The sequence below is a fragment of the Orycteropus afer genome, unplaced genomic scaffold (assembly GCF_000298275.1).
Source record: "Orycteropus afer afer isolate SDZICR_OR568_19922 unplaced genomic scaffold, OryAfe1.0 scaffold00101, whole genome shotgun sequence".
In the NCBI taxonomy this organism is placed as follows: Eukaryota; Metazoa; Chordata; class Mammalia; order Tubulidentata; family Orycteropodidae; genus Orycteropus; species Orycteropus afer.
The window spans coordinates 1,569,343-1,582,758 of NW_006921688.1; the positions used below are offsets into that span (position 1 = coordinate 1,569,343).

General features: G+C 35.7%; 1 protein-coding gene across 1 annotated transcript in view; it reads left to right on the forward strand.

Moving 5' to 3' along the window:
• STXBP5 (syntaxin binding protein 5) overlaps positions 1-13,416 on the forward strand; it is a 268,776-nt gene that overhangs the window by 212,475 nt on the left and 42,885 nt on the right. The window contains exon 22 of the mRNA XM_007943195.2: positions 7,228-7,278. Coding sequence (XP_007941386.1) covers positions 7,228-7,278 — 51 coding nt within the window. The remainder of the gene's footprint in view (positions 1-7,227; positions 7,279-13,416) is intronic.

A 13,416-nucleotide genomic window follows, 5' to 3' on the forward strand; every position in this document is an offset into this window, starting at 1 on the left:
TACCAGAAGTTGTATCTCCCAAAAAGGATACCCCTTAAGCATACCTATTACATCTTAGTGTAATTAAAATAGATCCACCCTAACTAGAAATAAAACCAAGCATGATAAAACCAAAACAGTCCTGCCAGAAAAAAAACATTAACAATTAAGGTAGACAGTATAATCCAGGCTTCCTTCGATATATCATCCTCTGTGTCTAGCATACAGTAAAACTTCTCAATATGGGAGAACCAGGGAAAATGTGAGCCATAATCAGGACCTGAAAAATCAGTCAGTAGAAAAAGACCCCAAACTACCTAGATTTTTAGTAGCCAAAGTTTTTAAAGCAACCGTTATACTATGGTCAAGGAAAGGATGGTCATAGTGAATGAACAGATGACATCAACAGAAAAGCAGAAACTTTTTAATGATCAAAATGGAAATTCTTATATTGAAAAGTTCAGTTCTCAAGTGGTAAGTTCAGTGGATGTGTTTAGTATCAGCAGAGGGAGACTGCAGAAGAAGAGTTATGGAGCCTAGAAATGGATTGATAGAAATGGCACAGCCTGAAGAACAGAGAGAAAAAGATCGGGGCCAAAAACGGAACTTCGGTGATCGGGAAAACCAAAAATTGGGGGGGGCGGGCAGAAAAAACATTTGAAGACGTAATGGCCAAGATCTTTCTTCATACTCTGGGAAAACATCAATTTACAGATCCAGAAGCTCAGTGTACCACAATAAAGAGAAATACAAAGAGAACCACACCCAATCATATCATAGTCAAGCTGCTGAAAACCAACAATAAGGAGAAAATTTTAGTAGTAGAGGATAAAAAGATACATGACATAAACCAGAACACTGGTACAAATGATGGGCAACCTCTCACCCAAAAACAGTAGCTGTGGCCCAGAAGACAGCGGATAATTATCTTTAAGATACTGAAAAGAAAAGCTGTCAACCTGGAATTACGTATTTAGCAAAACTGTGCCTAAAACTGAAAATGGTATAAAGACATTCAACAGCTGAACTCATGTCGTCTTCAGATCTACACTACCAGAAATGCTGAAGGGTAAATTGATAATACAACTTCAAAAAAATGATATGGTGAAAATATTTCTAAATACAGCAGTTTCTTTAGTTTCACTTTACTTAATTAAGATTAAATATTTACTAAACCAAACTCACTGCCACCCAGTCGGTTCTGACTCATAGCAACCCTTTCTTGAGTTTCTGAGGTGGTATCTCTATGGAAATAGATTGCCCAGTCTTCCTTCCAAGGAATGGTTGGTGGGTTTGAACTGCCAACTTTCTGGTTAGCAGTCAAATGCCACCAGAGCTAAAAAAAAAAAAAAAACAGCCATCAATTTGATTCCAACTCGTAGTGACACTCTTTCGGTTTATTAGATGGTAAATCTTTACAGAGGTAGATTCCTCCATTGTTTTTTCATGGAGCGGCTGGTAGGCTTGAAATGACAACCTCATAGTGTTACATTTTTGTGAAAAATACTTATTAATGACAATCTGTCTGCATTTATATCAGAAAAAGATGAAAAGTGATGTTCAGCTAATCTTAATGGTTATTTGTGGTTGGTTGAGTATTGGATAATTTTTTTTTTGACTTGTATCTTTCTGTACTGTTTGAATTCTTTGTAATAAACATGAATTAATTTTACAAAACCAGTTTTCAAAATATAGCTTAAATGTTAGCAGTGGCATTCCTATCTCTGGCTAACAACTACTGGCTCAGTTTTGCCTAATTGCACACTAAACTACCTATGAAATGAAAAATGTGAGCATTCACAATTTTAGTAAAACTTGGGTAAAAATAGAGGATTGCACCCTCAAGTCAGCAGTGCTGCTACTCAAGCTAAATTCTTGGTAGACACTGCACAATACTCCTGCCCTGTCAATTACAAAACATTTGGATAGGTGCCTCTTCGTTCAAAGGAAAGAAATCTCTCCAGATACATCCTGGCAAGAGATCTGAGGATTTAAATCCTTCCTTCCACCCTCCCTTTTTCTTTCACTCCCTCCGTAAGCATCTGTGTAAAATCAGACAAGTTACATTCAAAGATTGGGAATAATCTTTCTGGTGTGAGATTTTTCAGCCATACTAAATACAATAAGAAAATGGAACAATTTCTTAAATTTAGAAGGGATACAGTTGTGATCTGAGATTTCCACTTTTACTAAATTGTCTTCTCATGAACTTTTTTCTGTAACTTTGGCTAAGGGAGCTCTGGTGGCATAATGCCTAAGGCACATGACTGCTAACCAGAAGGCTGGCAGTTCAAACCCACCAGCCACTCCTCGGAAGGAAGATGGGGCAATCTACTTCTATAGTGATACTGCTTTGGCAACCCAAGGAGGGGTCACTATGAGTCGGGACTGACTCGATGGCACACAACAACACAAGCAGAAGCTTGTAAAACAACGTTTATGTGTTCTTTAAAAAAAAAAAAATGCTGAAAGACTTTAAGAGACCTTAGAGACAGGGAAGGCATAGTTTGTACTGACATTAATTCTCCCTTCCTGAACTCTGTCTAAAGGAAATAATAAAAAATATGTGCAAATATTTATGTACAATATTTTGTATTACCGCATATATATTGGAAAATTGGAATATATGTAAACATTCAATAAGTATCCATGTAAATAAATATTAAAATGTACTAACAGTTAATAACGTAAGAAAATGCTAGCTTTAGTAAGAGGAAAAGAAGGATTTCTATGTCATAGTTGATCTCAACTATGTAAAGAAAAGTGGTTTTTTTTTTTTTTTAATGTCAGGAAATGTATCTCTTGATTATGGGCATTAGTGATAACCCCCGTTTTTCCCCCTTGTTTCTCTTTATTTTCCTAATTGCTTTATAGAACATAGAACAGGAGGGGCAGTGAGAAAATGTTAATCTATTAAGAAAATATCTGAATTTGTTTTTTCATCTGAAAATTCATTCTGTGCATTAAAAAAAAGAACGTAAGCTCTAAAACATTTTGGGAAGTTAAGCACGAGTGAAAAATGCCTTTTATAGTGCTATTTCATCCACATGGAGTTCTAAAACAGGCAAAACTTGTTTGTAGTAGGAGGAAAATTCAGAATTGCTTCTGTAGATGGGGATAGCAATGGATTGGGAAAGAGCATGAAACCTTTCTGAGGTGATGGTAATGTCTGGGGTATGGAGGTATGTATATGTTGTCAAAACTCACATTTAGGATTTGTGCATTTGTATGTAAACTTTACATCAAAAGTGAAAACACTGTCAACAAAAAATTTGGGGACAGTTTTGTGAAAATAGAAAAATCTAAACTGGCCCTTGCAGCTTTGTGTGCATCTGAATCTTAGGTAAGTATTTCAGACTGAGCTAGGAATAAATCCAGTGGACCCCAGTCTGCACCTTGTGCTTACCTTCGTAATGGCACTTTCTACCCTGCATTGGAGTTATTTGTGTCCTCCAAGGGACTGTGCGCTCCTGAAAAGCAGGAACTGTCGGCTTGCTTTCTGGTATATTGCTGGCATGTGCCCGATTAATATTTAATCCTGGTGCCCACCTCTGTGCCCTGTGGTGCAGTCTTTAAAGTGCTAGGCTGCTAACCAAAAGGTCAGTGGTTCAAACCCACCAGCTGCTCTGCAGGAGAAAGATGTGGCAGTTTGCTTCTGTAAAGATTTATAGCCTTGGAAATCCTATGGGGCAGTTCTAACCTGTCATGTAGAGTCACTATAAGTTGCAATCAACTTGACAGCAGTGAGCTTGGATTTTGGTGTCTGCCTCCACATGTAACAAAAACTTTTCTCTTTATCAAAACCTCTAGTTCTGTGTATTTTTTTATACATTACTTGATAGTTAGAATTAACACAAAATAATAAAGGTTAATTTTTTAACTTTATCATTTCGAGTTCTGTATTCAAGGAAATTACTTAAAATCATATTCAATTATAACAGTGTTGCAGCTTCAGCATCCATCACTTGATTGAACACAGTGGTTTAGTAGTGGGTCAGGTTGTAGCTCTTGCACAGTATTTCAGGAGGAAATTATAGACAGACTACATAATCATTTTGGGACTTTTATAATAACTGTTTAGAAAATTTGCCTCATCATTATTTTATGTAGTTTTTAACCTCAATATTGATAAAATGTTGAAATTAGACCAACAAAGAATTAGTTGAAAACAGATTGGTTACATGCGTTTTTTTCTACACAATAAAAAATTAAGTAGTGCTAGACAAAAAAAAAAAAAAAAAGGATTCTATGAGAGAGACTGATGAAATTATTAAAAATAATTTGGCAGTTATACAGAATTATTTCTAGAAGAAATGCTAAACCAAAAACTCTAAACCAAACCAAACTCACTGCCGTGAAGTCAATTTCAACTCATAGCAACCCCCATTTGGGTTTCCAAGGTAATAAATCTTTACAGAAGTAGATTGTGCAGTCTTTCTTCTGTGGAGTAGCTGGTGGTTCAAGCCACCAACCTTCTGGTTAGCGGTCAAATGCCTCAGGAACTGCGCCACCAGAGTGCTGAGAAATGCTAAAGGAGATTTTAAAAAAAAAAATTCTGAAATCCACAATGCTTTGGAAGGAAGATGGGGCAATCTACTTCGTAGTGATACTGCCTCGGAAACCCAAGGAGGGGTCGCTATGAGTCAGGTCCGACTCAACGGCACATAACAACAACAACAGCAGAGCTCTGATAGCATAGTGCCTAAGGCACTTGACTGCTAACCAGAAGGCTGGCAGTTCAAACCCACCAGCCACTCCTCGGAAGGAAAGTTGGGCAATCTACTTCTGTATGATACTGCCTCGGAAACCCAAAGAGGGGTCGCTATGAGTCAAGTCCCACTCGAGGACACATAAGAACAGCAACAACAACAGAAATTTATTTTGCTAGTGAAATTTTTTGCCATAAGTATATATACGGTTATTGAATGAAAGTTTTAATGTATACATTTTTAATATATAAAATACCGTATTTTTAGTTTTTCAATTATAAAAGGTAAACATGATATTTAGGTCTTGGAAACTACTCAGTTGGTTTCTCTTTGTACGTTTAGCTATATATTGAATTTACTGTTTTGAAGTGAACTAAAAAGATTGAGCTTATTGTGGTATGTGTGTTTATGTCCTAACATTTTTTTTTCCACATTGTTTTTGGTACTTGAAATATTACCATAGAATTTTAATGAAGGAATACTAGGTTATTTGCAAGTGTATTATAGTTCATCTGTATAGTGTTTTAAGGTTTATGAGAAATTTTTATCTCATTCCCTTATTATGAATAATAAATAATAGCTGACATTTATTAAATCCTTATTCTGCATCAGGTGTTGTTCAGTGTTTTGCTTACATCTTCTTATATCGTGAGGTGAGCATTATTATCCTCATTTTACAAATGAGGACATTTAAGGTTTAGAGAGGCAGTGTGTTTGGCCTAAGGTCATACAGCTGATAATTTGTCCACATGGATTCAGGCCCAAGTTTAGTATTATTCCAAACTCAGCCCTAACCACTATATTCTGCATTTTGCAAAGTAGATATTGAACTTTGTCCAAGAAACATTTGTTGTAGACTTACTGTATATAGATGCTGGATTTGATGAATCTGCCTTGGTTCCTACCCTGAAGTTGCTTATAGTCTAAGCACCTGCTCCTCAAGGTGTGGTCCACAGACTAGTATCTCCTGGGAGCTCCTTAGGAATGTAGGATCTCAGGCCCTGGTCAGTACTGTAGACTCAGAATCTGCATTTTAACAAGATCCCCAAGAGATTGATGTACACATTCATGTCTGAGTAGCAAAGGTGCAGAAGACTTGTCCAGAATAACTTACTCGATCAGAGTAATTGGGTCTAGGTAGGCATCCCTTTCGTCTGACTCTAAAAGAGTACTTTCAGACTGTGCCAGACTCTTTTCTACTTCAGATGGCATGTACATTGTATAGATACTATTCATCAATCTGTGTATTTTGTACCACAAAAGTTTTCAGCAAGATGGTTGAAAACTTCCTTGAATTCTTTCTACAGTATTTAATAATGCTTTTTAGAGGACTATTTTAGGGGTGTCATACCTTCTAATTTTAACAGAGTTGGATGTCAAAAACAAAAGCAACCATATATACAGAATCAATTTATCTTTTAACCAAGATTGATTAAGCCAGTGTTAAAATGAGATAAGACTGATTTATAAATTTGACCCATTGTTGTTTTCTCAAAGATGCTAATTTGATTAATGAAGTTCAGAAATGAAAATGTGATTTTTCCCTCTCCCCTTCCCAGTTTGCCTAATGCCTCTTTCCTAACACTGGATTTGTCATTTTTTTAGATGTGGAAGTTATATACTATGACTGGATTTCTCTTTGTTTACATGGCGCCCTTATGGATTAGCAGGGTCTGTGCTTTAAGTATCTCCTAACAGTCCAAAGTTTAACCCAATACGCATTCATGTATTAACAAGCAAATGCTTTTTCAAAATTTCACATAGGAAGCACTATTCTGTTACGCATGCACTACTACTAACACAGTAGATAGTGAAACATCTCCTAACTTGAAATCACTTCCTAGATTAAGGAAGTAACTGATTTTGAGGATGGAAAGTGAATTCCATTAAGTTTATGCACGAGCTTCTCTTAATAATCTAATACCACATAGAAATGTAAATGCCTGTAGTTTATATTTTATACATGAATACTGTCATTTTAAACTGAGCATGACTTTTTTGTTTTTCACTGAAATGTAAATAGAGGTGTTAACTAATGGATGAGCCAAGTATTTTTAGGATGTAGTTGCAAACTTTAACTTGACTCTCGATACAGTTTTGTCCTGTATTCCAGAAATTAACTTTTTTAAAAAAATAAGCACAATAGCTATGAAGATGAGGAGCTGGAAAGATTTTATAACACCTACCCAATTTCAGTCTTCTGTCTCCATTGTCCTCATCTGTAAAACGAGAAATGACTTTTCTTCTCAAAGAAGAGTCTATAATCCTTTCCTGTAGGCCTAAGAAATAATTAAAAGTTAGAAGTTAAAAGGCTTTCTTTAAGAGCTTCAAGCACACAGATATTTCATCAAGTAAGTATGAACTTAAAAAGCTAAAGTAAGATTTACATTCCACCTGTAATACTATTAATCATATTTTAATTATCCTAGCATCTACATTTAGTAGTAAAAGTGTTCATTTCTATTTTGAAGATGAGTTGATATTAATGAGCATGAATCAAATATTTTTCATCATCTTAAAAATGCATTTTATTTTTCAGCAAAGATGTCAAGGAAGTTAAGTTTGCCTACTGACCTAAAGCCTGACTTAGGTAAGTAAAATACTTAAAGAAATAAAAATCCATAGTAATTGAATGCCCTGTGATGGAAAGACAAGTAAGGAAATCAGAAGATTCAAAATTACCACGTTAAATTGTCATGAAAAATGAAGTAAGTTTTAAAATGGCTAAGATGTTTAAGAATTAAACGTCTTTTGACGTAGCCTTTAGCATGCCATCTGTGAATTATAGAAGACAGTCATAACTTCAAGCAAACCAAAGTAATGCATTTCCCTAGCCATCTCATAATTTATATCTAAGCAAAATTTTATGAAATGAAAATTTCTATGATTTCAGATGAATTTTTATTAAAAGCTGCTGGATCCCATTTAACCATCTGAAGACTTATTTTCAACTCTACAGTATATAAACTTAATTTTATTTGAATTATACTAAAGTACTATTTTTCTATATTGGAATGAACCTCCCACGTCAAGAGTCATCATTACTGAATTTTTGCTTTAAGCTAATTGGAAAGTATTCTTCTTCCATAGCACTTTATATGTAACTCACCCATTATGAAAGCAGAGTCAGTGTACCCATGCATTTATTGTGGTTTATATTCAGTTCCCAAAACAGCCTCTTGATATCCTAAGATAGAGACAAATGACACTTCAGAAAAGATAAAGATAAGATTTTATGTAATACATATAAAGCACAGTTTTGAAAAAGAACTCATTTCTATTTCAGTAATTTCTGTTGTCTTTAGATGAACAAAAAAGTATGGCTTTTAAAGATTATTTCATCTCTGTCTTATAAATAGCTGGATTTTCTCCCAGCATTTTTCCCACTCACCTCATTTTTCCAGTATTTATTCTCTGGATTCCTTCATTATAATTTTATGAGATAGTACAAACACAAGTATTTATAGTTCCATTTTATAATTTTGTCCGTTATACTGAGGAGAAGCTTATAATTAGGAGTGAGTAGGCATAATGTCAAGGAGCTCTGGTGGCATAGTGGATAAGGCATTTGGCTGCTAACTAGAAGGTCTGCGATTCAAACCACCAGTTGCTGTAGAAGGAAGATGGGGCAGTCTGCTTCTGTAAAGATTGACAGCCTCGGAGAACCCAATGGGGATCACTATGAGTCAGAATCGACTCGATGGCAGTGAGTTTGGTGAGTTCAGAGGCATAATGTCTTCTGCTGTCATCAGTCCAAAGTCCCATCCTGAACACAGGAAAAACATTATAATCCAACAGTATCACTGGTGTATAAGGGAGTAAGAATTAAACCTAGAATATAGGATGACGTGTTTTGAAAAGATATAGTTCTCATCACTATAAAAATGAAGGACATAATTTTAACACAAAAGCATATGAGGCTCATCATGTACATTTTTCATATAGTAGGATCCATGGTTTTCATCAGACTCTCAAAGTGTTCTATGAGTTCAGTAACATTAAATACTACTAGTTAAAGGAGTTTTGTGCCTTTTAGCATTTTACAAATCTGAGAAAACACATGGAGTAGTACTTTAAAAACTAGCAAAAATGTAATAACCAATTATTTTTCAAAATGCTCTTTTATGAATAACAAATAATTTAATCAAAGCTTGGATTCCATTATTTAACAGATCATTTTTATACAGCTTATGGTTCAGCTAGTATGTTTTAATGCCCTAATGGCAACTAAAACAATAGCAATTATAACTTCAACTGATGTATACCTTGAAATACTCTCCGTATTGCCTAAGTAATTTCCCTCTAGGTCATTATGCTGCTGGAACTGTTTTTTGGTAAAGATTCTTATTTTTGAATCTTGTCTGCTACTTGGTAAAGCAAGTGACCAGGAATAGGGAAAACAATTTATCGATAGACTAAAGCTGCCAGATGTTGCTAAAACTGCTGGACTGTCCTCAGCTCTGAAGCTTCTGTGAATAGAATTTACTTTTGCTTATAGGGAGATTGTTCAGTATTGTGCTTTCACCATAACTTCACCCTCCTAGATTCCATAGCCCCAGGCTAGGAGATAAAACATCAAACTGTTCTCTACGTTTACAATTCTAGTAAGAATTATTGTTTGCAAACCAATTTTTAACCCTGAGCAAATTCATTTCCTGATACTGTGTGTCTTAATTTGGGGATACAGAATTTTGTAGCAAAAGGCACTGCCTGTAAAGGAAACGGTGATAGATACTGAGATAGAACCGCTGAACCTGTACACAGACCAGGAGGCTTTCGTTGGAACAGAACAAGGGGATACTGTGTGGTTTAAAATCAGGAAGGGTGAGCATCAGGATTGTATCCTTTCACCACTTACTCAATCTCTATGCTAAGCAAATAATCCGAAAAGCTGGACTATATGACGAAAAACATGGCATCAGGATTGGAGAAAGGATCATTAATGACCAGTGATATGCAGATAACACAATGTTCCTTGCTGAAAGTGAAGATGACTTGAAGTACTTACTGATGAAGATTAAAGACTACAGTCTGCATTATGGATTATACCTCCACATAAAGAATACAAAAATCCTCACAACTGGACCAATAAGCAGCATCACGATAAATGGAGAAAGATTGAAGTTGTTAAAGATTTCATATTTCTTGGTTCCACAATCAACACCCATGGAAGCAGAAATCAAGAAATCAGATGTCATATTGCACTGGCAAATCTGCTGCAAACGACCTCTTTTAAGTGCTGAAGAGCAAAGATGTCTCTTTGAAAACTAATGTGTGCCTAACCCAAGCCATGGTATTTTCAATTGCCTCATGTGCTTGTGAAAGGAAGACCAAAGGAGAGTTGATGCTTTTCAGTTGTGTTGGTGAAGAATACTGAAAGTACCATGGCCTGCCAGAAGAACTAATAAATCTGCCTTGAAGAAGTGGAGCTGGAACGCTCCTTGAGAGTGAGAATGGCCAGACTTCATCTCGCCCACTTTGGTGAGGTTGTCAGAAGGGACCATTCCCTGGAGAAGATACCATGCTTGGTAAAGTGGAGGCTCAGCAAAAAAGGGGAAGTCCCTCAATGAGATGGATTGACACAGTGGCTGCAGTGATGGGCTCAGGTATAGCAAGGATTGTGAGGCTGGTGCAGGCCTGGGCAGTGTGTCATTCTGTTGTACACAGGGTTGCTGTGAGTCAGAGCCGACTCATTGGCATCTAACAACAGGCATCCAGAGAGTAACATGAAAGCAATGAATTTATGAAATAGTTGTAACAGCTACAAGCTGAAAGGAAATATTAAGGACAGATTTTGTCTGAGTTTAGACCTACCCAAAAGATCACATGTTTGAGTAGTTTTGCAGAATTGAAAGAATATCATCGGTATGATACTGGTAATGATTCCTTTTGCCCAAAATTGTATTTCTTGTTATAGATTATGATGTAGTAGAAAGTAACTACTAATTGAAAATAAAGTGACTTTCCATAAATCAATAGCTAATTACTAGATGAATCTGTAATATGATACTGGTAATAAGATACCCGATGTCTACCTGGAGTTTGTCTAATGGAAAGTATTGAGCTTAGATATGCGCATAAATTGTGACTTTACTGTCTTCTAGCTTTGTCTTTCTGGGCAAGTCACTTAGCCTTTCTGATTCTCTGTTACATTATCTGTCAAATTGCAATGATAATGCTTTTCAGGGATGTTAATGTGGATTCAGGAAAAAGATCAATAGAAAGTATTACGATAGCATTTGGCACATGGCAGGCCTTGCTTCATTAGAACCTGTTTCTGTGCTTATTACTAGAATTAAGGGAAAAAGTTGCATACCTGTGTCCCTCATTTCTAGAAATCAAACAACAAAGACTCCCAACATCTGCCTTAATAGGAATAGTTGTTAATTCATGAATTGCTGAAAGTTCTGACTTATTTTCAAACCATTCTAAGCAGGTAAAGTAAGTGTTCTAACTGCCCATTTCAAACATGATGCTGACAGTCCATTTTCCCACATTGATGAAGGTTAGGAGTTTCTTGGTCATAATTCTTTTGGGTAAATCATACAATAAAAGTGCATTTGTATTTTATTAATTTTATGTACTTAAATTAGTCTATCAAATTAAAACACTGTTTATTTGGCCTATGAATTAGCATTTATAAAGTATAAGTTATTATGAACCATCACCTGTAATTTCAATTGATATCAATAGCAGTTTCTTTTAAAATAGGTTGTTTACATTGAAATTTATGTTATCAAATCATTTTGTATCATTGTTTTCCATTGTCACCACTAGGTCACAACTAAAAATATATGTCAGTTTGCCTTGTACTGTGTGTGTGTATTCAATGTATTTATCATGGAAAATAGATTAAAATTTTTTCTGTTATGTTACTAAAATACCTTGTTGTTGTTGTTGTTATGTGCCATTGAGTCAGACCCGACTCATAGAGACCCCCTCCTTTGGTTTCCGAGGCAGTATCACTACGGAAGTAGATTGCCCCATCTTCCTTCTGAGGAGTGCCTTAGGAATATATAAAGATTTTGAATATTTGGAGTCAGTATCATATTACAGATTCATCTAGTAATTAGCTATTGATTTATGGAAAGTCACTTTATTTTCAATTAGTAAGTTACTTTCTACTACATCATCATCTATAATAAGGAATATAATTTTGGGCAAAAGGAAGACATTTTAGAAATTAAAGACCCATGCTGTGGTCATAACCGGAAGCTGTGTTGTGTACAGAGGCTGGCTCTAATCACAGTTAGGTTAGCATATTTTTATTTGGGAGAGTTTTCAATTTCTTTAAATCTAAATATTGATTATTAAAAGCTTTTTGGGGGGTAAAACAAAGATTCAGTTATACTTTATTTAATAAAATACAGCCTAGAAGAATTTAATTTTTTTTTCATAAAGTTATGAAGAACTTCTTTTAAGATAACAATGAAAGCATGTATTTTGATAAATGATTTCTCAGGTGTGAGCAGTGAAAGCTACTGGGAATTAAATATATCCTAATAGTATAGCAGATATGCCTTGATTAGGTACTCTAAACTGTAGGTCCTTGTTCAGCAAATATCAATTGAAGTACCTTTTTACATTCAGGGCATGGTGCTGAATTTTGCAAGGCATCAGAATCACATTGCCCTTGTACTCAAGAAACCTGCAGTCACTTTAGTGTGGGACATAAGATAGACTAGCAGATAACTACAGAACAATGTACTTTATGTGCCAGGGGTGACATTATTAAAAAAAAAAAAAAAAACCTATAGGGATTCAAAAGAGAAAGGAACTATGGTATAGGAATCAGGATAAACTTCATGAAGACGACATCCCTGAGATGAGGAATAAGCACAGTCATGACAGGTAGACAAAAGGGGAGGGAGGGCCAGGGCATCAGTCAGAAGATCATGAGCAAAAAAGAAAAAAAAAGGTAAGTGCAGGGTATGCCTGGAGAAATGTCAGATGACCCAGTTTCCCCCAGTGAACCAAAATAGGGCAGCATTGGGAGATAGGGCCCAGAGGATAGCATAGTGGTATTTTGTGGCAGATCCTAAAGTAAGCTTATAAGTAAGAGTATGAGCATGCAAAGAGATAAAGAGGAGTCACTGAGAATTTTTTAAATTGAGGTGACAGAATTATAACTGAACCTTACAGAAACTAATTGGGCATATTTATAGTGGGAAAGACTGAAGGTAAGAAGATCAGTTGGAAAAGTGTGGTTGCCTCAATGAAAAGTGGTGAGGTCCTGTACTGTAATAATGGGCTTAGATTGGTAACAGAAAAAATGAAATGGAACATTGGATGAAATGACATGTATAACTTGGCATCCCAGAAGATGTATTGGTAAAGTAAAAGGAAGGAATCAATACTGGAACTCAGTTTGAATATTGTTCCCTGGAGAATAGAGGGGTCATTAATATAATAACATTAGAAAAACTTAGTGCTTTGGAGAGAATATTCTTTTTAAATTTTATATAGTGTGATAAAAAAATTAAAAAGAATATTCCCTCCAAAGCACTAAGTTTTATATATTTTTATATAGTGTGATAAGGAAGGCAAACTTGTCGGTTTGTCCTACCGTGGTGACGTGTTGATGTGACTTTTGAGGCTGAGCCACTGGTGTTTCTAACCCAGCGGGATGCACATGGTGCACAGGTATCAGCCCAGCTTACAGACTGAGACAGACTAGGAAGAAGGAAGAGGCCGTCCACTTCTCAAAGAATTGGCCAGGGAAAACCTT